At 38.6% G+C, this 26,194-nt stretch overlaps 1 protein-coding gene across 8 annotated transcripts in view; it reads left to right on the top strand.

Annotated features, from left to right (window-relative positions):
- The window catches only part of bltp3a (bridge-like lipid transfer protein family member 3A), a 57,522-nt gene extending 31,738 nt beyond the window's left edge, over positions 1-25,784 (top strand). For 3 of the 8 annotated variants that reach the window (XM_051659745.1, XM_051659744.1, XM_051659737.1), the window contains 13 exons: positions 966-1,052; positions 1,365-1,535; positions 3,079-3,227; positions 4,441-4,582; positions 4,726-4,958; positions 5,845-7,133; positions 8,724-8,908; positions 10,715-10,854; positions 12,013-12,169; positions 13,091-13,365; positions 14,234-14,342; positions 14,464-14,549; positions 22,540-25,784. In XM_051659745.1, the coding sequence (XP_051515705.1) occupies positions 966-1,052; positions 1,365-1,535; positions 3,079-3,227; positions 4,441-4,582; positions 4,726-4,958; positions 5,845-7,133; positions 8,724-8,908; positions 10,715-10,854; positions 12,013-12,169; positions 13,091-13,365; positions 14,234-14,342; positions 14,464-14,549; positions 22,540-22,650 (3,134 nt within the window). In that variant the 3' untranslated portion in view covers positions 22,651-25,784. Of the gene's footprint in view, positions 1-965; positions 1,053-1,364; positions 1,536-3,078; positions 3,228-4,440; positions 4,583-4,725; positions 4,959-5,844; positions 7,134-8,723; positions 8,909-10,714; positions 10,855-12,012; positions 12,170-13,090; positions 13,366-14,233; positions 14,343-14,463; positions 14,550-14,625; positions 18,178-22,539 lie in introns of those variants that run through there. The other 5 variants (XM_051659742.1, XM_051659738.1, XM_051659741.1 and 2 more) reach the window with 5 other exon arrangements.
- Positions 25,785-26,194: the final 410 nt, after the last annotated feature.

Below are 26,194 nucleotides of genomic sequence, written 5' to 3'. Positions count from 1 at the left end.
TTTATTTTCAATAAGAGCTGGCGACATGAGTGACAGCGATTAAATGTTTGCGTGTCCAGCGACTTTATGCAAATGTGGAGCGACTTTCGGCAGTGACTACCAATAGGAGTGAAGACTGTTAGTGGAACTTGCGTCATCTGTCTCCTTCGAGACAACTGTGTCGAGTGCAGGCAAGAAGTTAAAGTTTCTGTGAGTGATTTTAATGTTTTGGATGATTTGTCTGTAACCACATATAAAACATTATGCGTGGAAAATAAATTGTCATCAGTCTGAGTGAGTTTGATTTGTACATTGATAGTTTATAGATTGTTTATTCTATAGATGATTTAATGCACTGTGGTTCATATATAAACACTCCCCAGCAGAATGTTCATTTTTAGGGAGAAGAAAACTAATATTTTGTCAAATTAGAATATCTTATTTTTACTGTTAAAATGCCACAACTGTGATCAGATTTTCAAAAGATATGGCCAGACGTGCGGTCCACCAGTAACGTTAGCGCGTCAGCAGTTTGAACGCCCATTAGCGACTTCACAGCACAGGTACTAGTGACATCAAGTAATAAAGTCGCTGCATGTATGAATGGGGCTTTATCAAAAGAATTTTGATTAATTTCGTCATTTATAAGATCATTTTTGGTTGTGCTTGTTAATGACTAATTGACCTGTATCTTGTGAGTGCAGTATGCAAACTTAACAAAACTTGTTACTCATGGACAACAAGACATTCTGAGGGTGCATGCCAGCTTAAATGTTCTCTTCACATGTGCTATTTTCCAATGTACTTTTGTTTGATGGAAAAGAGCAGCTTGGACATTCTGCAAAATATCTCTTTTTTTTTTGTTTCAAGGATTGTTTTGAATGACTTGAGGGTGAGGAAATGACAGAATTGTATTTTTCTTTTTTGGGGGGGTGAACTATCCATTATAAAAATGACACCCCCATGTGATCTGACCTCACACATAGATGAAGCTCCGCCTCCAGGCACGCAGGGTGCTATGCAGCTGACATTACGAAAGCTGGGCTGTGACTACTACCCTTTCCACAGACCAGGTGAGTGACAACACAGTTCAGAAGAGGACATTACTCAAAATACACATCCTCCAATTTATGTTTTTGTATGTCACAAGTTTGAACTTTTGTAGTTTTTTGTCTTGAGATTTGTAGCGGAGGCTTTATGGTCATGCCATACAGCATGAATTTCTTCTATAGAGCACTGAGCTCTTCTGTTCTTTTAATAAGTTTACTTATTGTAAAGATGCAACATTGAATGTATTGTGTGAATGGGTTGATATGGGGTAATAGACAGCTGTGCAGGTGAGTGGTGTCTGCTGTTTAGTGATGTATTGCTGTTGTGCTGTGCAGGTGACGGCTGTCGGCACTGGGAACGTCACTGCGGGGCGATGGAGTCTCGTGCTCAGTGGGCGGCTAAACTGCTTCAGGAGTTCCAGAGGAGAGTGGAAGATCTGGGCATCCCTGGACCTCATTCAGAAACACCTGCATCTGCTAAAGACTCTCCAGCCAAACGGTTCAAGGGTAAACCAACAATAAATCCCCTTCATCTTCAAACTGTACTCCAAAATTACCCTTTTTAATAATAAAAAAAAAGCCCACTTAACTTTTCTCAATACACATTCCTGGTCTTATTGTATGTGATTCAATAGTGCATGTATTCAGCAGCCATATCACCCTGTAGCTCAAGACTGGTTGCCAACTGAAGCTAAGCAGGGTTGAGCCTGGTCAGTACCTGGATGGGAGACCTCCTGGGGAAAACTAAGGTTGCTGCTGGAAGAGGTGTTAGTGAGGCCAGCAGGGGGTGGATGAGATGTTAAACCGAGGTCCTGACTCTCTGTGGTCATTAAAAATCCCAGGGCACTTCTCGTAAAGAGTAGGGGTGTAACCCTGGTGTCCTGGCCAAATTCCCCCCACTGGCCCTTCTCAGTCATGGCCTCCTAATAATCCCCATCCATTAATTGGCTTTATAACTCTACTCTCTCCTCTCCACCAATAGCTGGTGTGTGGTGAGCGTACTGGTGCATTATGGCTGCCGTCACATCATCCAGGTGGATGCTGCACACTGGTGGAGGTTGAGGAAAGTCCCCTGTTCACTGTGTAAAGCGCTTTGAGTGTAGTGTCAGAAAAAGCGCTGTATATAAATGTAACATTCATTCATGTTATTCTATTTAAAAAAAATAAATAAAATAAAAATAATGTAATAAATTATTACGTTTCTGACACAACTTTATTTTTTGCATGCAATAAGATAATGTTAACCAAAAGTCAAATAGCTATTTATCTTTCAGGCTACTGTTGTAGGTAATGCAAGTCCTGTTTCACTTGGAAGTACGTCACATTACAGAAGTAATATGGGTTGTGAAAGACATTTTGTGATGACTTAAAAATCTGTTTCACAAGGTTGGGCTTCTCTACTGTTCTGATCAGCTTTTATTCCAGCATGATAAACATCTGTTCTGTCAAGCACATGAAAGACAAACAGTTGTGATCAAGTTGTGATCAGTTGTAATCTCTCTCAAAGTGCACAGCTCTTAAAATGTATCAGTTTATGCCACTGTCAGAAATTAACTTGTCCGATAAGGGGCAATATTTGCCCCCCCGGAGCTGTTTTTCAAGGGGAGTGTTTTGCTTTCATGAGGGCATTTGTGGGCCGTATTTTTTTTTTTAACCATATATATATAATAACAATGTAACAATCATTTTATGTCAAATACTTTAATTTATGAATAATCAGATTAGCTGTTACGAATAAAATTAAATGAATATCAGTATAATCATTTCATGTGATAAAATGCATAACTAGGACTAGAATAAAATATTAAGAAATATATCAGATGTGACAAATCAGGAACTGAGGAATTTGTTAAGCCCACATGTTTTTAATAACGGGCATTTTTGTCACTTTTAATGGCATTTTTGCCCTAAGGTTTGATCACTAAATATCAAAGGAATAGTTCATCCATAATGAAAATTCTTAATAATAAACACAAATTTATTCATTAATAAAATAAATTCATTATTTACTCGTAACTTGTATGACTTACTTTCTCCTGTGATTTTTAAGTAGAGGGGGAACCTCTGTCCAGTGTCAGTCCCGAATGGGCTCAGACCTCTCGGCTGAGTTCAGCAACCGCCCCGTCCACAGGAACCCCACTGAAGAGACTTCGCTCCAGCTGTATGGTGATCCGTGTGGACGATCTGGACATCCATCAGGTGTGAGACACATCTACACAAAGGACAGCATTATATATGCTTAAAGATATACTTAAGAATCTCTTACAAAAGTATAATGTTCACTGCAAGTCAAAAGCTTGGTCACATTTCTCTGAATTAAAGGAATCTTCCGTGTTCAATACAATGTTTTGCATGATCTTAAAAGCCTTTTGATGAACAGGCTTATGCTACAATACTTAAAGTTGTATAGACAAATTTAGTGATGGTATGATTTCTTTACAAAACTAACATTTTAACTACTGTTTTAGTGGATGAGCTTATGAGATGTTAAAGGAAATGTAGCCAACACATGTCCAGCATACATGGGAACTCATGAAGTTGGTTGAGAGAATGTCCAGACTGTGCAGAGCTGGAATGTCTTACTTGTAGCGTCTAGTATATTTAAAAATAAATAAATAAAAATGATAACCTTGCTGTGCAGCACCCTTGGTGTCTCATTGGCCCTAAGCGGCTGCTTATACCGCTTTTTGCTAGAAACGGCCCTGATTGGAATTAGAGTATAAACTGTATCAAATATTTTGATTTGTTCACTACATACAGTAAATCTCATATTCAATTTGTGTTACAACAAAGTAACTATTTATTCACTCTATTATGGAAAATAATAGAATAAGCAGGTGTATCCAAATTTTTGACTTGTAGTATAAAAAAGTGTAAAGTCCCAGAATAATCCAGCCAGTAGAACAGCAAAACCTTTATCATTAAATTCTGTAATGCTGGGTGTGTTCTGTAGCACATGGTGCATTGACTTACACGGAGAAGGAGAAAGAGGAAGTACATGTTTTTATTTTTACTCTTTTATCACAAGTTTGTATGACATGTTTTGATATGAGCTGTGACTAAAGTCAGTCCCATCCAAAATTAGACTCGCCTGGCAAAGAAAATCTGCTTATTTCATAATTTCATCCCCCGCACATGATTTGACGCTGCTAATTTTGTGGTTATGGACAGTGAAGACAATAACCTAGACAAGATAATGTGATTCAATTTGATTTTTAATCTGATGCATGCTCGGGGTTTGTACATCTCATCAGTGCTGCCAGCTATGATATGATGAATCGCTTGAAAGTGTTACTGTTAATGGGGCCATATCATGAAAGAAAGAGTTTTATGTATGATGAAACACCCCCTTAAATGAATTCTGCTTTTTAAAATAATTTAAATGTTACTAATATCTCATCTGTTACCTTAGGTGTCCACCGGGGGGCATCACAGCAAGAGAACTCAGTCTTTCCTTTCCTGTAACCGCAAATCCCTACATCTCCCAGACAACACTCCTGCAATCCACCTTCAGTTCACAGAGTACTACTTCCCTGATAATCCTGGACTTCCTGGTGTGTTTGCCAGGGTTTTGATTATTAAAAAAAAAAACAGACATGCAACCTTGTTGGATCCCAGCATGAAATATGATTGCTGATCTATCCTGGTGGGCAAGAGGTTGATTTATTCTCTCACTGTCTCTGCTTCTCTCTTTAAGACCACTACTTTTTCCTCCCACTGTCTGTTCTCTCTCTAGTACCCTGCTCTAATCTTTATGCCCAGCTGAATGGTCTACAGCTGTGTCTGGATGCTCCAAGTGTACTGTGGATGACTCTGTTCTCACGGGGTCTACACAGGACACTGGATCAGGTCAAAGCCTTTTACCACCTCCAAGACAGCAGCAAGAGTGACGAACACATCGATATTCGCATGGATGCAACACGACTGAAGGTAAACTGTGAGATCTGGCATTCTGTGAAAAGAATTTCATGTCACAGGCAGTATTGATTCACTTAAGATGCTTTTGATGTTACACATTTGGTTCATTTTGTTTCTTCTACACTTAAGTCAACATGAAATCAATATTGACACTATTTACAATCTTAAAGCACGTTCCTGGTCTTGTTGTAAACAATGCACCTGCACTTTAATAAAAATGCAATAACTAGCTCTACTTCTGAAATGGCATTTCTTTTTTGAATGATGTCACCAAGATAATTGTACTTTTTAACCACTCCTCTCCAACCACCAGTAGTAAAGAGACCACGCCGAGCTAGCTGCACAGGTCCATTCTGGAAATACCCCACATTACAGAAGTAAAATGGGTTTTGGATTCTATTTCATGTTGACTGAAATTGTGTTGTTTCCAGTTTATCTTTACAGACCCCATGAATTTGTTTGAAGAGCGTACTTTTCTACTTGCTAGTAGAAATAATTTAGACCTTAATTTTTAACACCCTAGTTGGTTGCAGGTGGTATAAGGAAAGGGACATTCTAATTCTAGAAAACATTTGATTGGACAAAAATTTTTGGTCAGTTTTTCCATTCAAGAAAGGCTTTCAATTTTAAATGCAAATACCTGCTAAAAGTGAATTTACTTTAGGAGATTGCTATAGAATACACTAGAATATTGGTGGTTTCAAGGCTAATACACCAACTAAAAGCCACAAAACTGTAACTTCATGGGGACTTTAACATGGTTTAGAAATTAGAGATGCTTGTATGCCTAAGAAAAACCCCACCATCCATCCCTAACAGACACATTTGTGCTTTTAATGACATTGTCCATTTGGTCCAGTTATGTTGTTGTAGGTAACACCTGTCGATATTTCTTTAGTTGATCATTCCTCTGGAATCCTCCATTCTGGGCCACCCAGACCGCCCTCAGTCGCTGAGCATCAGTCTTCCTCAAATCGTCCTCAGCAACACTCGCCACTCTCCTCACGGTTCCTGCATTGACCTAAACAGCACCTACAACAGCTTCTCTGGTTGTCCTTTCTTCCAGCCCATTGAGTTCCAACCTTTCCCTCGTGACCAAAGCATACTACATCCCCTGCCATCCGCATTCCTTCAACACTCTCTGGAAAACGAACCCCCTCTCCGACCCTCTCGCTCTCAAGACATCTGGTCTGTCAGTCTATCCAGAGTAACTCTAGGCTTCGAGGGGGCTCGTCGAGGGCTCAGGGGGAAAGCCCTTCCCTTCGTGGAGCCATTTGCCATGTCTTTGTGGATGTGCCAGCCTTCTGCCTTCAAAAAAGACTCCCATTGTTTGATTATAGAAGGAGACTCAAAGTCCCCAACATGTTCTAGCAAACACCCCTTTCCAGGTTCTCCGCAAGGTATCAGTGACACCATATCTGATCAATTCGACCATAGCAATGGACTAGTCAACTCTCCCATGGCTTCCATCCATATCTTGGCCCAATCTATCACTCCAGTCAAAATGTGGCTCAACCACTACCAGTTTGTTGCACTATTGAGGATGAAGGACTACCTCGCCAGACTAGCTGGAGATTTGAGCAAGGATGTCCAGGGTTTGGGGCATTCAGAACATAAACAGGAAGATCCCCCTTCAGTGTGTGTTTCAGTCCTGATGGAGGCAATAGAGCTCGCTCTGTTGCTTCCTCCTGCAGTATGTGAGCCCAAAGTTGAAGCACAATCTCCAGAGGACACGGACACTCAAAGCCTGACAGACTCTGATCTCTCGCCAACGCACCTCCCCGGTTTGCCTGGCTTGCTGGAGGACAGTGGGCTTGGGGGGAATGGGTCGATCTCTGTGGATCAGGAGGATGATGCAGAGCAGGACGGATTGGTGGAGGAGGCTTGTGAAGCTGTTGAGGAGGAAATAGATAGAACAACGGGGCAAGAAAATGAAGCTCAGGCCATTGCTTCTGCCCAGTCGCCACCTCTTTCTCCAGGGAACCCTGCGGGACTGTCCCGACATGGCTCCACTTTCAGTCTTGAGGGGGAGCTGTCCAGTGCCCTGAATGCCACCAAAGGTGTCACCAAAGATGCACTCAGTGCCTCCCTGGATCTCACCAAGGGGGCGCTGTCCATTACGAAAGATGCCTTCAGTCTTCTGAGCAGAGGATCTGCCATGACGAAGCTCTTCACTCCTCAAAACAAGTAAGAGCTATTGGGAACATCTGCATTGCTTGGTCCTTTTCTACTCCAGTCTTGATCTAACCTGGTTATTAGGTTCAGTATTTATTTTTATTTTTTTGTTCTATGTAGTAAAATGTAGTGATCCTGCAAGTCATACATGGTAGCGCTGTATGTTTTGCACTGTAGATTTAGTAGTGTTGCAGAATGGTAGAACAAAAAACACTGTCAGAGTATTTTAGAACAGTGTTTCGTCGAAGACTGCATGTTCAAGAACCGTTAACAGAACCGAAAATCATAAAAACTATTCGGTTCTAGTATTTTATTTTTTAAAAGAACCGATCCTTGATTCCCAACCCAAATAGTCAGGCAGTCATTATGGCTAAATAAACCCTAGCTGTGTGATCATGTCTGGAAACATCCAAGGGATTTATTTTGTGATAATGACTGGCCGACTGTGCGTTATTCTGCTTATTACACCTTATTAACCACCTGCTAAATAAATAAATTACAGTAATTGATATAAAATACTGATTTAAGTTTATTTCATTATGTGAGAAGAAAGAGACATGCAGTAATATGGGAGACATCTATGCAGGAAATCACTTGCAGTCACATACTGTTTAGTGATCATTATTCGAAAATATTTGACCACAGAATGCCATGATTGACCAATCACAGTCAGGTGTTCCAGAGAGCCATGTTATAAGTAGTTAGTGGTTTGAGTGAATACAATCTAGTAGAAGAACTTTTTTAGCTATGGCTTTAGATTGAATTTAGCTTAGTTTAGGCATGTTTGTAATTCTATCTCTAGCAAGTTATAAATGATTTAGGATAGAGATAATAGGACAATGTCATAGTTCCCAATGGGATTGAGAAAAATACCTCCTCACTTGGCCATGGTCTGGAAGCAGTCTGAGCGGGAGAAATTACCTGCTGATCAGAGGCATTTATCTTGTGGGTAAGCTTGAAACAGTGTCTTATTTGTTTCTGAAAACACTGGCCATCTTTTAAATGAGCTCACTTGCAGTACACACAGTACATAATTGAAAAGAGCTGAGACTGCTTGTGGCTATTCTAGTGAATGGTTGTATTTGCTTAAGGGAGGCCTAACTGGCTGTATTTGAAAATTTTCCCTGAACAGTTTCTCACCCTCATCTTTCTGTCAAAAAAGAGTTTAGCAGAATATCCCAGATGGGTCTTTTAAATACAACAAAAGTGATTGGGGACAGATGCTGTCAAGGTCCAAACATGACAAAAAGTGGCATAAAAGGATTAAAGTTGTCCATATGACTTCTACACCACATCCCAAGTATTTTTTTGAGCTTGACAACATCCATTCCCATTTACTATCATTGAATGGATCATTCTACGCACAGGATATTTGGCTAAACTTCTCCTTTTGCATTCCACGAAAAAAAAAGACAGTCATAATGACATGAGGGTGAGTAAATAATGTTAATTTAAGGTGAACAAACCCTTTAACATGTTATGGCCTAATTCTTCACGCCATAGCTGTTTATGTCTTGAATTAAGCCGAGGTGTTGCTGTCTCTGTGTGTCATTTCCTTGGTGGTTAATCCTGAAACCGTTATGTTGATATGGTTTGCTGTAGGGAGCAACGCTTGCGGCCAGAGGAGTCCAGTCCCTCCATCATGGGGAACCTGCGGCTTCAGTCCATGAAACAGTCTCCATCCCAAAATTCCTGTGATAGTGCCATTCTAGAGGAGAGCTTGGCAGACGATGGTTTATCTATTGACAGTGACATCAGTGAAAACTTTGTCATCCTCATGGACTCTGGTACACTAGCACTCATTGCACTAGTGTCTTAAACAGTATTAAAACTGTAATTGTTGTTGTCTGGATCATTTTATATATATATATATTACAGCTGTCCCAGAAGAAAAGAAACAAAGTACAACATATGACTATGGGACATTACACACTTGTGTAACTCTCCAAAGACCGATTCATGCCCAAAGGGTCGGTGACATATGGTACAATATAGGGTCTGCAGGAACTTATGTCACAGTATGAGTAATTTTATTTCAAAGTGATAGTGTGTGTGTATATATATATATATATATATTATTATAGTTAATTTTGCTTGATATTGAACACCAAAAATATTCTATATATTACAAAGCAATGTAGTAATGCGTATTTGTTGATGAATCAGTTGGCCTACTTTGCTAATTTAATCTCGGTTAACTTTCTTTTTTATTTGGAGCTATATGGACACAAACCAAAAGCTAAGACTATTCATTTGTAGGGATGGGATGATATATCAAATTTCATTATATTGTGAACCAAAAAATAACGAATCATATCGTGGCATAACTCGATTTTTCAAAATTTGCAACATTGTTTTTTGTCCATGTGATCATAGATGAAATGACCCGTCAAACATCATAATCTCTCTATCGCTTGATTTTACCACTACAGCGCTTTTTTCTACACTGTTTACAGAGTTTACCCAAGGTCCTTGAAGTGCTTAAAGTGCTTGAATTTAGCATTTAGAAATGTTAAGTACTCTAATACCAGGAAAATCGCCTTGTTTTAGTGAAAAGTGCTTGAGAATAAAATGGATCGTTTAATGTGTGTCCATTCAAGATGAGGCAACTCCACTTTCATTGAGTAATGTGTCTTAACATCCTTTCTGTTCTTTACAGTCAGATAAAAAAGTAAAAATAAATATTAATTTTGATCTCACACAGCATGGATGCGCTAAAGAAACCTCTCGTTGATGTTTGCTGAACCGGAACACTGTGAAATGCACAGTTAAAGTGACTGTACCTTTTTAGCATTTCTTATACAAATGAATGTAAACTCAATATTTTTACTTGTAAATTGTACACATTATTTCAAACAGTCATAGCTCATATCATTATTATAGATACTATTTCATGATACAATATTAATTGATAAAATGCAGAATTTTTGTATTTTTACAAAGTTAAAATGTGATTATGATAATAATGACAAACAAATGATTAAAATAAAATATTCACTTTCAAATACTTTTTTTCAGGACAGGTTTTGTTCATTTCTATTGCTTGTTCTGCACCTGATCAGCCTGAATGTACCCCACTGTTTTTGAAAGCTTGTTTGTTTGTGATCTTTTCTTATAGAGAAAAGTATATGAGCAGCTCTTATTATTTAAATTCTGAGAATTTATATCGTGTATTATAGAACTTTATTTTGATGAGAAATTATCGTGTGTATTTTGCTCAAATAAAAGAAAAAAAAACTCTAAAAAACTAATATTTTGTAATTTAAGTGTCATTATATATAATCGAGATTATATTGAATCATGAACCTCATATCGTATATCAAACCGAATTGCTAGATAACCATATCGTCCCATCCCTATTCATTAGTACTGTAAAAAAGAAAAAAAACATGAAGCAGTTCTAGACATGTCATACTGGGGAAGATGAGGGTTTCAGAGAAAAAAAAATACATCATAGCGCATTACACGGAAACCAGCATTGGATTTTTAAAATCATGCAATAGAAGTATTGCGATAAAATGGTAAATCTGAATCTACCGGCAAAAATAATCAAACAAAAATGTATTAAAGCCTCATTCCTCCATCTGTTTCAGATGTGGAGTCTTTGCGTCCTAACGGTACAGCTGTTCACTCAAGCAGTTGTGTTAGTCCTGCACCAGGGACAGAAGGAGGGTCATCAGCAGACCTCAGCAGCTCTCTGTCCCACAGCACAGAAGATATTGCTCAAGACATGGTCAGTTTTACCTAGCCTACTGTGTAGCACATGCAGAGGGCTAAATACCTGCCACTTATTCTCCAAAAAAAAAATTTGTTTCAGTGCATAAAGTCCAAACTTGGCTTGGAATACTCTTGTCTACATCATCAGCTCATCTTAGTTCCGTTATGTTTCTTGACAACCTATAGTTTCAAAATTCCCTTACGAATTTAGAGGTTTGGCAAACTTGCTGCAAATTTGCAACTCTCAATTTTCACATGCAAATGAGTTTGCAGTTTGCCACAAATGTTTGCCAGAAGTTTGCAGCTTTTCAACAATAGTGGTGAACCTGCAGCAAACCTTTTGTGACAATGCTCAATTTGCCGCTACTGGCAAGCTTGTCTGTGGCAACAATGAAGAGTTTTCCACAAAGCTAATTTGCATGTGAAAATTGTGAATTTGCGACAAGTTTACAGCAACTTTGCCAAAACCCTCGATTTTAGGAAGGGATCCTTTTTTTCTCTCTCTTTAATTTTCAATGTTAAATTCACTAATCCAAGCTTAATATGTAGAGACCACCATAAGTAAGTCATTTGTAGGTTGATTCCCAAAAAATAACACTACATTTACATTTATGTATTTGGCAGATGCTTTTATCCAAAGCGACTTACAGTGCCCTTATTACAGGGACAATACCCCCGGAGCAACCTGGAGTTAAGTGCCTTGCTCAAGGACACAATGGTGGTGGCTGTGGGGATCGAACCAGCAACCAGTTATGTGCTTTAGCCTACTACGCCACCACCACTCCACACTAGAAAAGTAAACACTGTGATGCTCTGTTTATTTGAACATCCTGATTGGCCCTACACAGCAACATTGGCTCTAAAGTATGAGTTTGGGGGTGGGCCATTTGTTTTTTAACCAGTGCCAGACAGCGGGAGTGGAAAGGTAACACTAGTGGCGGAGAAATTACACATTACCTTTAATTAACGGTGTCTACAATAAAATAGCTAGGCAGGTACTTTAATGATCCCTGACGGAAAATGTAGTAAATGCAGTCAGTGCGGTCAGAATTGATGCAATCCTAGATCAACAGCTTGTATTCTTGATCTGTGAATTCTTTTCTGTTGTTTTTAGATGTCTAGGTTAGTTGATTGTTTGTCTGATCTATGATTTATGTTCTGCTGTTGCTTTCAGGTGTCTGTGTTAGTTTTGTGCCTGAGCCGGATGGAGTGCCTGACAGAGATGCGTGGTGAAGATATTGTGGTGGCGCTGGAAGCCAAGGAGCTTGTGTCTAAACAACTTGGCAACTATAAAGTCACAGACCTGCTGGCAGGACTGACATTAACACAAGGTTAGGACACTTTATGTAAAAGTAAACTACACTCACCAGCTGTCCATTTCAACCACACCGATAACACCAGTTTATCAATACTAATGAGAAAGATTTATCTATCAGTTGGATAAAGGTAATACACACCCATGATTTTATAGACTTTATAGATATTACAATTTCATTATTGTAAAAGCATGATTTTCTGTAAAGCTGCTTTGAAACTATGTGTGTTGTGAAAAGCGCTATACAAATAAAAATGACTTGACTTGATGATATTCATGACATTATTAGAGGATTATTAGAGAAATAGAAATCCTCTGCCTCTTATTACACAGCTTCCTGAAATACTTGATTTTGATTGGTCAGTCGTGGCATTCTTCAGTCAAATATTTTGCTTAACGACTGCTTAACTGTATATCAGTTTCCTACACTGTGTTTCATGTCTCTTGTAGGCTAGTTGTCTCCGTCTCCTCACATAATTAGTTTAAACTCAAATCAATATTTTATGTAGAATTATTTATTTATTTGGGAAGGAACCAAGTAATAAGTGGGATAATGTACAGTTAGCTGATCATTATCGCAAAACAAGCCCTGACGGAGATCAAGAACCCGTTGATATGCATTACTTATTCAACTGGATAGAAACGTATTCAACTGGATATAAAGTGGCTCTCAAGAACTTGTCTCTCCAACAACCACATTTCATTATTTGTGGTTCACAGCATACAATCTGCTTCTTGAAGCATATGGTTATCTATCTTAGCAACCTCTCCACATACTCATCGCTCATTCCCTCTCCATTTCTGTGGTAACAGATTGTTAGTCTACTATTATTATGTGTTTATGTAGATTCACACTGTACTTTATTCCAGATTGCATATTTACCAAAAGAATCTCTCAGAATGTCCCTATATTTAAATATTTCCTCTGTGCCTGCAGGTGGCTCTGCCTCCTCCAGTGCTTCTATTTCTCCTGGCCCTCAAGCTCTCTCTGACCCGCCCGCAGCAGCAGTCAGATTGGAGATGGGGCCACGTGCAGGCAGACACTCCCCTCTGTCTGAGAGTGTAGGGTTCATAGAGATTTGTTTGACAGGGTGCAGGGCTGAGCTCCTGGCTTCTACCTTAAGCACGCTGGGGCCCTTCCTGGAGGATGAACTCAGCACAGACACGCAACCAATGAGACTGTGGTTGTGGGACACTACCGTTACACTGAAGGTGAGCATGAGGGAAAGGAGATAGATTCCACACTCTCTCATCCTGGTTTAACTGGTGGAGTATGGCTCTAACAACACCAAGGTCATGGGTTCGATTGCCATGCAGGGATGTTAAAATGTAAAACTTAATGCACTGCAAGTTTCTTTTGATAAGCATCTGCCAAATGAATATATGTCAATGGAATCATTCCCCTTGTTAGTTCATCTGTAGCACACTCTATTGTGTTCGCAGTGAATTGCATTCTTGTACAAACTAGCACATGGTGTGTAACAGAACTATGAGAAGACAAAGGCAGTGGATGACAATAAAAGTATTTATTTAATATTATAATATACTAAATAATCAGAGTACGTTTTGAAAGTAACAAGTGCCACTTTGTTTTTTAATTTATGGCATAATATGAGTCACACTACTTTTAACATAGAGTAGTTATAATACACCTTTACTGTTATGTAGGTGTACTGTAAATTAGAGTGTGTCTACACTGCAAGCATGTGGCCTGATGCAACAAAATTCGATCGCTCCCATTATAATCCCCAGAGCTTTCTACATAACTATTAGTGAAATGTCTAGAGGGATGCAATCATTATATGCAAGCACTTTTCCAAAAATACCACTTTGAATTCTGGTAAAAATGGTTTCAAAGAATTAAAAAATTGTGAAATAAAATCACCTGCAACCCAAGCATAGTGTTAGCATTCTTGAAGTAACATTTCCCAAAACTAACCAGGAGAATAAACACAATGTACAGAATTTAGAGGGAATACACAGTTTATTATATAGACCACGTATGCAAAACACACAGTGTAAGTTGTGGTGTAATATGCAGATCTTAGAGACTCTCTCTTTCTCTCTCTCTCTCTCTCAGGATGATTGTCCTCGTGTCTACCCAACTGCTCCTCAGCCAGTTCCTGTACTCTTCTCTCTGGACGGCATTGTGCTGGAGCGTTTAGATGATGGAATCGTCAGCTTGAGACGTGAGTTCTTTCTGATCCATCAGAGATTCTTTAGGTTATGATAACAGATCAGATTACTTGATTTCTTTGACCTGTTAACTGTGTGCTTCCTCTGTCTCACTCTTGTCTCTTACACATGTAGCTGCTCAAAGCCAATCTGGGATTGAGACAGAAGTGGACAGAGAGACAACTAGCCACTCCTGCTCTGGACCTCAAGAAAAGAACAAGGTATAACATAACAGAAAATTAGTAGACACACAAATATTACTGGTACACTTCATATTCTTATTTTTGTATTTTCCAGTAATTTTCCTGTAGTGGGATTTGATGTCGAAGTTGAGTGAGATCAGGCAGGTGTCAGAAATGGCCAGGGACACTTCAGCCCAGGGCCCAAATGGGATACCGTATGGGCTGTATAAGAAGTGCCCCATGGTTCTTAGACTGTTATGGAGATTACTGAGAGTTGCCTGGAAGAAGCAGTGCGTACCTTTGGAATGGCAAAGGGCAGTGGCCATCTTTATACCCAAGGTACAGGAATCCACCAACATTAGTCAGTTTAGGAGTATTACTCTACTGAATGTGGAGGGAAATATTTTATTTTCGTTGGTAGCAAAGAGGATGTCTGACTACCTCCTGAAGAATGGATTCAAGCTGCCAGAAGGCAGGCATACCAGGTTTACCTGGGTGTGTGGAGTCGAGGTCTGCATTTCCTCGGAACTGCCGCAGAACCCGTGGGACCCAAGTAGATTTCTTGTGGAATGGGATTACATTTCCGATTTGAAGGCGGTAGTGGACAGTATGTCCATGAGTTGTGGAAGGGAGCGGGCAGCCAGAGAAAAGCCTAAAAAAAAATCAGATTTGGATATTTTTTTTATTATTATTAGTTAATAAATGAAAAAAAAAAGTAAACAAACTGCTTTATAAAAATGTGCACACAGCATGTACATAAGATGATTCAGTATTTAGAGCAGGCTATGCAGGTAGTCAACTGGGTTTAGAAGAATGGCAGGGCAAAGGATGGACACACTGTCATCAAAGGATGTGAAACTCAGACTAGAAAATGTTGAATTTAGTGTGAAGAAATCAACCTCAGGCAAGTCAGATGGGTATCATGTCACATGTCATCCGATAATAGCAATAACAGAAAAATAAAACTTTGTGTACACTTGTCTATTTGTATGACTTTTGCGCAATGTGGAAAACGTATGCAGGATTGCAGATACTGGAGCAGTCGGGAAGAAAATCATTGCGGGGACAGTGCAGGTGAACATAGAGTAAGATTTAGCGGGAACGGGTGGGTGTAGGATGGAGAAACTAGTCCAGCACAGACCTCTAGTGTGGAGCATGCGTCATTGATATGGGAGCAGATCCCATCTGGCAAGAGAGACAAGTAGGACCTCCATGTAGTCTGGCTGGACCTGACAAAATCCTATGGATCGGTTCCACACCAGCTCGTCAGATATGAACTGGAGTTTTGGAACTTGGTAGACAGTAACTATGGGGACCTGCAAATATTTCACACAACACAGGAGTTGACAACTGGCTGGCAGCAACTGGAAATATCAAACCGGCAACCTTCTGATTACCAGTTATGTGCTTTAGCCCACTTCGCCACCACTCCATTTAAGATCATCCTAATGACAGATGACCCAAGGAATCCATGCACAATCTGGGGTGAGATTGCCAGCGCTGCACAGCTATAAGGATAACGTCACTATCATCTTCAAAACTGTTGCATGAACACACAGACTCTTGAAAGGGCTGCAAGAACTTTTGGAATGGGCAAAATCACATAACTTTTCTACTTGTAAGGGAGTTTGGAATGACCAGATGTCGTTTGAGGTGGATGGGGAAAGAATCCTGGTGCTGGCAGAGAAGCCTATTTGTAGTCTAGAAAGAGAATATGCAGCAGATCTCCCAGATAAATATATTGCAGGGTTGGTTCTGAAGCAGCTGAAAGAGGGCCTGGGTGAAATAGACCATTGTCATCTCCCAAACAAATTCAAGGTCAGGTGTAACCAATTTGTAACCAGTTACCAACATTGTACATTTGCCTGATGTGGCCACTAAAATTGTGAGCAAGGATGCACACCAAGACCAACAGTTACGTCAAGAAGTGTCTGGGTTGAACGCATTGTCTTTCAAATGTGCAGTAGCATTGTTTGGGAGAAATGCCTTGGAACTGCAACTAAAGTCCTTCACCTTGGGCTACAAGCAGGAGAAGACCAGGCTAGTCCTAGAGCTAAGGGATTCGACAGACCTTTCAGTGGGGGCTGGTCAAGCCCAGGTCCGAACAGGCCACATTTGGAAAGCAGAAGAGGTTGTTAACAGGGTGGTTTCAAGGCTGCAGCATCAAGAGATTGTTGGAATAACCCAGTCAGGAAGTGCAGGCCTTGGATGTGTGATGGCTCCCAAACTGTGGTGAGCAGCCTCAAGAAAGCAGAGGAAAGTGATGGTAGTGATAGAAGTATCTATAATGGAAGAGGAAATGGATATGAATAGATCAGTCAGTCAGCCAGCAGCAGCAAGTGTGCTGGATGTAACGGTAGGATACATTTGATAGAATTTTAGGATGGGCTGACTTGTGAAAGGTACCCCAGGCCAGGCTAAGTTTTCTAATAAGATCCACCTATGACACCCTTCCAAGCCCTGGAAATCTGTCACTGTGATAATCTGTCATGCTCCCTCTGAGGAAGTTTATTGAGTTTGTTAAAAAGGGAGGCGCCACACAAGGCACTGCACGGATGGAAGCCAGATTAATCCTGGTGCCTGAGAGTGATTGGAAAATGGTGGTCGACCTTGGCCAGCAGCTGAAATTCCCTTCTGAGGTCGCCTTTACTTTCTTGAGGCCAGATGTAGTTTTATTGTCATGTCAGCTAGAAAAGTCATAATGATTGAGCTTACTGTCCAATGGGAAGAGGGACTGGAGGCAGCCTATGAGAGGAAGAAGTTAAAATATGCTGATCTGCATGCCGAGTGCAGGGGAAATGGATGGAAGACTGCCACTTACCTTGTGGAGGTTGAGTGTAGAGGATGTATGAGAACATCAGTGCAGTACCAATTGAAAGATATTAACATTGTTGTAGCAGCTTTGAAGAAGTATCTGGAGAAATTGCAGAGGAAGCTTAGAAAGGGAGCTCCTGGCTATGGTTAAGTAGGAAGGACAAATGTAGGTTGTGCAGAAATTAGAAGAGTATGAATTGGGGACATTTGTTGTGCATGGTTAGGTAGTATGTGGCAGATGGGAAGGGGAATGATTTCCGATGACCCACTCGGTCCTTATCCAGAGTTTTCTGGAGGGGGATTGAGTAGGGGAGCATAACTATGCCAAGATGGGCGTTGGAGGGGTGGCTGACGCAGTCTCGCTGCTCGCCTCTCATGTCGCGCTCCTACTTAATCTGTTGGGAAATAGGTTTGTGGATAGGCATTGGAGGGGTGGTAGGCATAGTTTGGTAGCTTGTCTTTTCTAACAGAGAGGAAGCCTGGGACATAGAGCAGGACTACTCATGGGAGGGTTTATTAATCTCTAGCTTCATGTTATGACCTGTAAAGGAGGAATGTCTTAACTGGAAGGCAGGAATGAGAGGCGGTGGAAAGAATCCAGTGTCAAGCTGCTGGGGGTTGATGAGGAGACATCCCTAAGTGTTGCCTCACCACCAGGAGATGTTCCAGGATTAATGGGGCGAAACACCTTTGCTGATGACCCTGTAGCTGGACGACTAAAGGCACTGGCATAAGTGTGGCAGGCAGTAATGCCCAGCAGATTTAGACCGCTACCTGTGTACCTGATGTAAACATAAAAAATAAAAAAATTAAAATAAAAACAAATAAAATAAAAATTCATTTGAGAAGCAGACTGACAGAATATTAGATCTTGTTTTCAGAGAAATCTAACAAAAATTGGTGGGGTTAAAGCTGAATATGTTTTTCAGTGTTAAAATACTTTCCCAGCTTAATATGCAGAGACAACTGTAAGTAAGGTTATTCACAATTTGATTTTTTTTCTACTTTTAAATACATTCCAACATGATTCATATTGCATGTTCTTTATTAGAATGCTATTAGAAGGCAATCTGGTTAGAGGAATCCAAGTTATTTTCATTATAGGAAACCAAGGTGTGCAAGAAAAATGTACAAACACATTAAATGCACCACAGGGGGAAGTTGTCAACAGTGTAAATGTAAAATAAATTAATCTAATGCATCCATATGTTTAGAAATAATAGAATAAAATAAGAAAACTGCTAAGTACTTCTTAGCCAGTGTAGATATTCATTTGATCTAAACCAAGTCTATCTAGAAATCAGTATCTATAAATTATCAAATTGAAAGTACTCATTGTATGTCTAACAATTTGTGTGTACATTCATAAACCGCTGCAGATAGACGTGCCCTCTAGTGGTTCACGCTGAGAAGCGCAGTGATATGAAATAATTTATCATTACAATTCAACTCGCAAAGTTTGTCAAAATGGTCGCTTGCCAAATGTTGTCTATAGATGCAGTACACTTGAAACACGCCACAGTACACGTGAAACACGCCACAGAACAAAGCAATAATTAGCAATCTATCTGAATCATCATGGTAAAAGGAGCAGTTGATGTTTGAGGCTTCCATATATAGCTTCCATATATAGATCCATATGATTTAAAATGAAGAGCCCATAACTTTCACATAACTAATGCATTTTTGTGGGTAAAAGAAAGGAGACCGTTCATCAACATGCGCACGCTGGGCCAAAACGCACATCTTAACCGAAAAAACTCACGAATTAATAAAAAAAAAAAACCTGTCCAGCCTGTGGCGGAATCATCGTCGCCCTGTCTCTTAGGGCCACCCTTCAGCCAGGCTCATGACGGGAGTTGGGCGGGAGAGCGAGAAGAGGTGCATAATTAATAAGCCTCGTTTGGTCAGCGGTGAATGAGGCACACCTGATGGGGAGAATGCTTCATCACCGCTGTCTTTAAAATGCAGTGCGCACCTCTTCTCGGGGAGCCGGCTTCAAATCTCCATGTGTGCACACTGGCATCCCCACACGCCCAGGACCAGAGCTGGGAGGGACCGAACGAGAGGACGAGCTGCTGGCCCCTGTAGTTCACAATAGTGTGGAAAATTATTTCTTTTTGTAACATTGTATTGCGCACACTGCAGCTGAGCAAACAGAGACAGTGAGCCCTGCAATGTGTGTAAATAACGAACATGACATCTGAGAAAGTTTTCTTCTCCTTGCTCCACTTTACTTCCAAATGTTCTACAGTTGCTAGTGTGTTTGTTTTCTTTTAATCACACCTGCCGCCGTATTTCGCTGTGATAGAGGGGGTTCCCTCTATGTCATTCTCCAGTGTTATGCTTTAACTGGGGTTGAGTTCTGAAATAGTTGAGTAAATTTACTACATAATGTTAGCATCCTTTGTCAGAGCCAGGAATTGAACTAGGGTCTCTGGTGCAAGAGTCTTAATTTCTACCACTGAGCCACAGAAGGGAGTTGAACCTAATAATCAGACGTGCTCTTAAAAGAACCCAGAAGAGTTTATTAACAAAAATAGCAAGAGTACAAAAGCAATTTCTTACTGACAATCACAAAAAACAGAAATCTTTAGTCCAGAAAAAGATCCAAAAGGAGGAAAAAATAATCTCCAAAAAAACTCAGGAAAAAGACATCAAAAAACAGCAAAAAACTAAACACGGGGAAAGAACAAACCAAAAGGCTTACAAAGTTTAGTACTTGGAACTAGCGCAGACTTACAGCAGTAACTGGCTAGGAACATCAATGACCAAGCAAAGAAACAAAGGAAGTGATCAACTTAAATACACAGTCCAGAACAGGCACAGGTGAAAACAATAGCTCATGATAAAATGGCGGGAAACTGAAATGAAACACAATGAGGGCCTCTAGTGGCCAAAATAAAACATTAAAGCAAAAAACTCTGATATCCTTGTACAGATGAAAATAAGTTGTATGATTAGCTCGAACGACAGAAGGATGCAAGACAAAAAAAAAAAAAAACTTAGTGGCAGGTAATTCGATCTGGTTCAATAACAATATGATCAATGCAACTTAAGTGAAGTCAAGTCATTTTTATTTGTATCGCTTTTCACAAAACATCGTTTCAAAGCAGCTTTACAGAAAATCATGCATTAACAGAAAATGAAACAGTAATATCTATAAATCCTTAGAGTCATCATTGTGTAACAGTGTTATCAGTTTGAGCTAGTAGGCAGTGATATCAGTCGTGAACTTTTTTGTATTTAAATTAGGTTTCTTTTTTCAGTGTGAAATGGTGCATGTTTTCCAGCAATGTGTCCATGTTGACTTGTGCCTCACGTTCACAATATGATGGTCTTGACAGACTTTTTTTTAAATCTGAATGCCTTTTTCTTGTTGAAACACTGCTCCCAAATATTATGCGACATTATAAAATCAATCAGTAATTGAATGAACAAAAAACAGCTAGAATTAATAAAACCCTACTGAGTTTGTTTGTTATTAGTGTAAATATATATTTTTTTCAATGAATGTTGCTAACCTAATCGATCATGTTTGGTCTTGCCTTACATCACGTGAGTCCCCACTGCACCTTTATCAGCTCAAACAAAAGATTTAAACACCACCTCCCCCTGTTGACTTAAGGTGTGAATCGTTGAAGCTCTGTATGTCTGTTAAAAAAAAAGTTTCTAGAAAAATGTCTCAATGTGCTTAAAATGTTTTAATTTTTGATTGAAACACAGATCTGTCCTGACATCCTCTACAGTGTCCTCTAATCATAATTGTTGGTTACTATATTAACACCATATTACTGTAGTAACACAATTGTTAATATCATCAAATCTATGCTTTCTGCCACAAAAAGCAAAAACATGATTACTACAATATTACTATAGTAAAACTACCTTTATATTAATTTATGTATTATAAATGGTAAAAATGTTAAGAGCGGAGACAAGAAACAGAATGGGAAAAATAATGCACGAAATGCAGCACTGAACCCTGGTTATACGTACACAGGAACTTAAGTGCTACGCTCTACACAATTGGAGCGACACTCTCAACGTAGTTTGTCGTATATTTCTATGTTGCCAATAGACTTGGGGTTACATCTGAATGCAAATAGTTACTCTGAAAATTAATAAATGTTATCAAGCTTTGGGGCAACATTTGTTAATAGCAAATATTAAGTACTAATAAAATACTACGACAGATAATAAATAAAGCACATAAACTAAAGGTTTGAACTGCACAGGGTTTGTGGTTATTACGTGTGTAGCGTAAAACTCAAACGCATGTATTGAGACAAATATTATACAGATAATGTGGTCACAGTACTAACTTCCACCCTAATTCATGTAATGGAAAATTTTGATTCTTTTTCAAACATTTGATAAGTATTCTGCTCCCATAAAGCAAAATTCTGTTCACTTTTTCTTTTGTTTTTATTGCCAGGAGAATATAACATAATTTGACACAATGGTATACATTTCAATTAATTAATTCACATTTTATAATCCTGTTTAAAAATAGAAAATATGGGCTAGCTTATCGGCACAAAAAAGCAGCAACAAAAAAGCACAGGTTTAGAGACTTGACAGTTTTTGGAAGTCACAATTGTTTGAATATGCTGCCTAATTATGCTCGCTCATAATGTCTGTGCATATGTATACAAAATACTCACAAATGATAATTCTCTCTAATGAAATGTGAATGATTACTCCAATGTATGGGCGTCTTCGTGAACGCTGAATGCTGGAGTTAAGTCTTTATCATGCATCTCCATTACAATGTTTAACCAGGAAATAATATGTTATGGGGTTTTTAAGTTTGCTGTTATATTTTCTACAATGAATTGTACATCAATTAAGATTGTCAAAATTATGACACAGTTATAAGTCAAAGTTCTAAGCACTGACTGATCAAGATCTCCATTTAAGGGGAACTATAGTGTTGAGTGCAATTTTCCAGTGCTTGGCTACTATTTCTATCAAGGACAACAAAACACCATGGTGGCCTTTGATATCTTAATTTCATGTCTGAAGTCTAATCGCCTTTTATTATTCATGGATTGAGGCATATTGCTGCCACTGCTTTCTATAATTATCTCCCATTAGGATATTTCAAAGGATAGTTTATATGCTTTAACCGTTCAACATTCATATTTTCTGTTTAATATTTTAATTGAAAATAGTTCTTATAATATTATATCTACGTGTTTCTCTGGTGCAGTCTCTGGAGTCCAGACTCGCTGATGTCCAATCAGCTCTTGAGAAAGCTCTCTCTGACCGAGATCGCCTCCTACAGGAAGTCAGGAAACACAACCCCGCCTTCACCTTATGATCTAGAAAGGAAAATAGACTTAAATCCAAACGAGGTGCAGAATAACATGTTTTCACCTTCTAGATGAACCAGAAGAGGAAAGATGTTTGCCTTCACTGACTCAAAGTTCTCTTTCTCTACCTTTTAATCTCTCTAAGTATGAGTGTAAATCAGATGACATCAAGATCTCTTCTCTCTGTGTGAGTGCCCTCTATTGATTCTTCCTGTATAGTGACTTTTCTCTGTAACTGAACTGCATTAATGCACCAACTTCCCAATTGGAGGGTGACAGATGTAAACTCTTTCACTGCCGGAGACTGCACAATTTCCTCACTTTTGGTCAGCATGCTTCTCACACATGATCTGTTCACCACAGGACTGTGGAAAGCTTAGAGTTTTTATACAGATGTCCTAGTGACTTTTTGTTTGTTACCATGGCTAAGAAGTGCTGCTAGATGTAAGCTCTATTCCAAAACCTAGTGAGCTGCCTACCTTGACAGCATTTAAAGCATCAAAGGTACGTTTCTGATGCGTGGGCTGCTACATAAGTTAGGCAGACAAATTATACTGCCTTTTAAGGTACATTGTTTAGGCTAAATTATAAGGCAGCACTGCATGTTTCCTTCATGGACAAGAATGCATTGCATTTAACTAAGTGAAAATATTTCTCAAAGATAGTGGAAGGAGTCGAGAGAAATTTTGATTAACAATAACTATATTTCATTCTATACTGAAAAATTGAGAAAATATCTAATTCAAATGGAGTATTTTACCCAAAATTTGCATGTGCTAAATATTTTTTGTGCTTATAAGAATATAAGTTGGTTAGCTTAGCAACATGCTAACAGCACAATACTCTAATAAGCCAAATATATATATTGAAATCAACTTCAAGTGCTAATACAGCTAGATTATCATGTTATTAGCTCAGCAACATACTACCATCAAACTATTGAAATCAACTGCAAGTGTAAGTCAAGCTAAAGTGTGACATTGTTAGCTTGGCAACATGTGTTTTGCCATGTGCTTGTATGATTAGCCTACTGAAAAATTGTACTGAAATTAATTAAAAATTGATCTGCATAGTCAATTAAATTATAAACAAAAACTCACTGATCATTGTTTAATCATCAACATCCCTAGCAGACAGCAAGACAGAGTACTAGGTTTCAGAACAGAGCTTTAGATTTTGGTCATACATGATCATGTAGTTCAAATGAATAGTGTACTGTAAAGTGTGATTCTTAGGCTGCTATTTAGCTGCATGAAAGCAATGTGTAGAGCAGGGGTCGGCAACCTATGGCACGGATGAGGGGTAATCACTGGAACGCAAGCAACAGCAAGAGAATATATTTTATTTATATGTATTCCCTTGCACATGCATGCCAATCTACCTCTTGATGTAATCATTTCTCATGATCAAGCAGTGTTTTATGTAGTTACAATGGAAAGGTAAACACTATTAAAAGTGTGACAAGACTGTAACGAAACCAGTTGTGCAACACGAGCCGTCAGCACAGATCAATTCAGGCAGCTTTCACAATTACACTTGAAAAAGGAAGACAGCCATCAATGCTTGAGATTTTCAACCCAGCGTACAATCCTCATTAAACAAAGATGGTGACTCTCAAAACTCTCGAATCTGATTCCAAATCAAAATTATACCTGGAAATAAAGTTTAATGATATCGAAAAAAAAAAAATAATTCAACACAATGAATAAGAAATGGACTACTCCCCATTAAAAATGGCACTCCATGTCAAAAAGGTTGTCGAGCTCTGGTCTAGAAGATTGCCTTTTTTTGCATTTGTTATTCAAGAGAGGAGCTAAGCACTTTCACTTAAATGCACTGTATCACATAATGATTTTACATGTGGATCCATGTACAACATACGGTACTTTTGTTATAAAAGAAAAAAAGTTGTTGTGTCAGTCAGTGCATTGAGATTACCTCCAATTTACATCCTTTTCCACTAGAGTATCGAACACATTTCTCATAGCGTACAAATTGTTGGTATGCTCACAGAGTATAAAGTAACATTTGTGCCAAGGCTAGTGTTCATATGAATTGGAGCACAAGAATTCTTTAGCCCTTCTCTAAAAGCTTTTGATTTTAACTGTGAGATATTCAGTATTATAATGGTCACATGTGTCAATGTTACACACAGTGTTTTTTTGTTTTTTTTACGTTGTAAACCGATTTAAAAACATTTGTTTTTCTCTCAGTCTGTTACAATAAATAAATCACTTTAAGATGCCTAAGTAATATGTATGATCGGACAACAATATTTATTTATATACATGCATGCTTGAACTTTTTTGAACATGTACAAGTAGTTGAAAATATGCTGTATTTTTCCCAACACTGACCTATTGACCTGTGTTCGTTTTAGCAGTCTACTTACTCATGCCTCACTGAATTTTTGTGATAAAAACAGTATTATGAGCCTGATATATCGCCTCTGTTTAATTTATTATTTATCATACTAATCAGCTGGAAAAATGTATGTTCTCTAAGCCTGTGTGTGAAATCAACATCCATCTGTTTTCAGATGATTGGGTAAAATTATTTAAGAGCCAAGGTCTCAAAATGTAACCCATAATTATTGATTTATAGGTTACTTTAAGAAGTTTAACAAAATGGGATTGCACTGCACTGGAGTGAAAATGAAATGTGTAACATTTTATACACTTAAGCATTCTCTGTATTAGTATTTTGAGATTTCTGTCTTCCAAAAAAAAAAAAAAAAAGTGTAAAGATACTAAATTGTAAAGATATTTTCTGTAGATGTAATAATAGAAAGATTATTCTTATGGTGAGAAAAATCAACTTCATTCAGTGCATGGAAAATATTTTCTGTAGGTAATAAATGCATGGCTTTACTTGAAATCTTTCACAAGTGCAACATCATCAAGGTCACAGACTGTGTTCAGTGACTCTGCATTTGTTTGATGTGGCACAGCATGTTACACTTATCTGGTCATTCAAGCCTTCCACTTTCAAATATAAATAACTTTGACATGTTCAGGGTCATTTTTACTATTGCTGTTACAAATAGATAAGTATTGCTTATGTTGTGATCAGAATAATCATATATATATATATATGTGTATATATATATATACACATATATATATATATATATATATAGTTAGATTTTGAACAGAAACTTTACTAATTGTTATTGTTTTTAGTCATGATGTTGGTACTAAGTTTATTTCTTTGTGTACAGTTAAGTCAAATAATCTATGATGAATGTTTAGGTCACTGGTTTGTTACACTGGGTGTCAGATGAGGTTGTTACAGTATATACAAATATTCTCAAGAACAGAAAGACTGACCTATTTGTCTTTGGGCCCAGAGTGAAAGTTTTCCCTGTAACTGTCACTGTATTTTGGCCTTTGACCTCATGTGGATGAAATTTCAGGGTTTAGTTTGACTCCTCACCTCTTCATTACAGTAATACAATTTCGCATTTTATATCACCACCATTAAAGTACTGTAACAAAACATCACAATAAAAATGATATTTTGTTGGTTCTGTGAACCATGACTGTGTGATAA

The sequence above is a fragment of the Myxocyprinus asiaticus genome, chromosome 28 (genome assembly GCF_019703515.2).
Source record: "Myxocyprinus asiaticus isolate MX2 ecotype Aquarium Trade chromosome 28, UBuf_Myxa_2, whole genome shotgun sequence".
NCBI classification, from domain to species: Eukaryota; Metazoa; Chordata; class Actinopteri; order Cypriniformes; family Catostomidae; genus Myxocyprinus; species Myxocyprinus asiaticus.
This window is presented reverse-complemented; position numbering and strand designations above follow the sequence as displayed.